Genomic DNA, 1,923 nt, shown 5'->3' on the forward strand with positions numbered 1-1,923 from the left:
TTCATAATCTCTCTTTCTCTCTCCATCTTCACCTAAAGAATAAAGAATAAGAAGAAAATATATAATTCACTTCTTCTTTATTATGCGAAACTTTCTTGTAGGGTTTTAGGAGAGCTATCTCTATTATCTTGTCTTGGTTCTGAAACAAAGTTTTTGTTTCTTTCTCTTTTTTTTCTCATGATTTGGCGGCTTTGGGTATGAAAAGCTTTGCCTTTCTGTTTTGTTTATTGGTTCTTTTTAACTTTCCTGGATATGGGTTCTTGTAGATCTTAATGAAACTCTTGTTTGTGTCCCAAAAAGAATTTTTTTTTTTTAATTTTTCTTCTCTTTTTTTTTTGGGTCTATTCTTGAGACATGGCAAGAGATCAGTTCTATGGTCATAACCATCATCATCACCAAGAGCAACAACATCAAATGATTAATCAGATCCAAGGGTTTGATGACACAAACCAAAACCCAACCGATCATCATCATTATAGTCATCAGATCTTTGGCTCAAACTCCAACATGGGGATGATGATAGACTTCTCCAAGCAACAACAGATTAGGATGACTAGTGGTCCGGATCATCACCATCATGATCAGACAAGTGGTGGTACTGATCAGAATCACCTTCTAGAAGATTCTTCATCTACTATGCGACTATGCAATGTTAATAATGATTTCCCAAGTGAAGTAAATGATGAGAGACCACCACAAAGACCAAGCCAAGGTCTCTCCCTTTCTCTCTCCTCTTCAAATCCTACAAGCATCAGTCTCCAACCCTTCGAACTCAGAACGCAACAACAACAACAAGGGTATTCTGGTAAATCAACACATCATCAGAATCTTCAACACAGCCAGATGATGATGATGATGATGAATAGTCACCACCAAAACAACAACCATCAGCATCATAATCATCATCATCAGTTTCAGATTGGGAGTTCCAAGTATTTGAGTCCAGCTCAAGAGCTACTGAGTGAGTTTTGCAGTCTTGGAGTTAAGGAAAGTGATGAAGAAGTGATGATGATGAAGCATAAGAAGAAGCAAAAGGGTAAACAACAAGAAGAGTGGGACACAAGTCACAACAATAATGATCAACATGACCAATCTGCAACTACTTCTTCAAAGAAACATGTTCCACCACTTCACTCTCTTGAGTTCATGGAACTTCAGAAGAGAAAAGCCAAGTTACTCTCCTTGCTTGAAGAGGTAACTTATTTACAAGAAATTCGTATTCTATTATCAAAACATTTCATGGTCGTTTCTTGAAAAAAATCTAATCCTCTTTTTTATTTGGTGTCAACTTATTCCTCAAATATGTAAAATACCCACAAATCTTATATCAAAGCATTTCATGGGTTTGTTAAAAAATCTTAAAACTTTTTTTTTCTTCTTCATTTGATCCCAACTTATTCCTAAATATGTAAAATACCCACAAATCTAGTATCTTTTCGATTTTTAATTAAGGTCCATATGTTTATTTCTTAAAGATACAAATTTCTTTAAGATATAAGATAAAAAGATTCCTTTTTGTCTTCATTCTTTCATGTATTCTCTTCGAAAACATGTTCCATCGTATCATTCACGAAAAGATCAACTCTTTTAATTCCTTTACTCATTAATTATTTCTTTTTTATATAGAACCAAAATAACAATATATTATCTTCGCTTTGATCTAATTTGGAGACTCTAGTGGTCCTCCATATTAATAGCAACCGGTTTCATCATCATAAGCCATAACGAGTTGTTTCTTTTTCATGAATTACTCATTATGTAAAATTTATATTTATACGATGTGATTAAAATCTTCGTGAGTGGTGTGGGGTAACGTTTTTTTTATTTAATTTGGCCACAGCTTAAAAGAAGATATGGACATTACCGAGAGCAAATGAGAGTTGCGGCTGCATCGTTTGAAGCTGCGGTTGGTGTTGGAGCGGC

General features: G+C 34.5%; 1 protein-coding gene across 2 annotated transcripts in view; it reads left to right on the top strand.

Moving 5' to 3' along the window:
* LOC104724512 (homeobox protein BEL1 homolog) overlaps positions 1–1,923 on the top strand; it is a 5,008-nt gene continuing 3,085 nt past the window's right edge. Inside the window, exons 1-2 of one of the 2 annotated variants that reach the window (XM_019233276.1) lie at positions 1–1,194; positions 1,841–1,923. In XM_019233276.1, the coding sequence (XP_019088821.1) occupies positions 355–1,194; positions 1,841–1,923 (923 nt within the window). In that variant the 5' untranslated portion in view covers positions 1–354. The remainder of the gene's footprint in view (positions 1,195–1,840) is intronic. The other variant, XM_010443004.2, reaches the window with a different exon arrangement.

The sequence above is a fragment of the Camelina sativa genome, chromosome 11, assembly GCF_000633955.1.
Source record: "Camelina sativa cultivar DH55 chromosome 11, Cs, whole genome shotgun sequence".
NCBI classification, from domain to species: domain Eukaryota; kingdom Viridiplantae; phylum Streptophyta; class Magnoliopsida; order Brassicales; family Brassicaceae; genus Camelina; species Camelina sativa.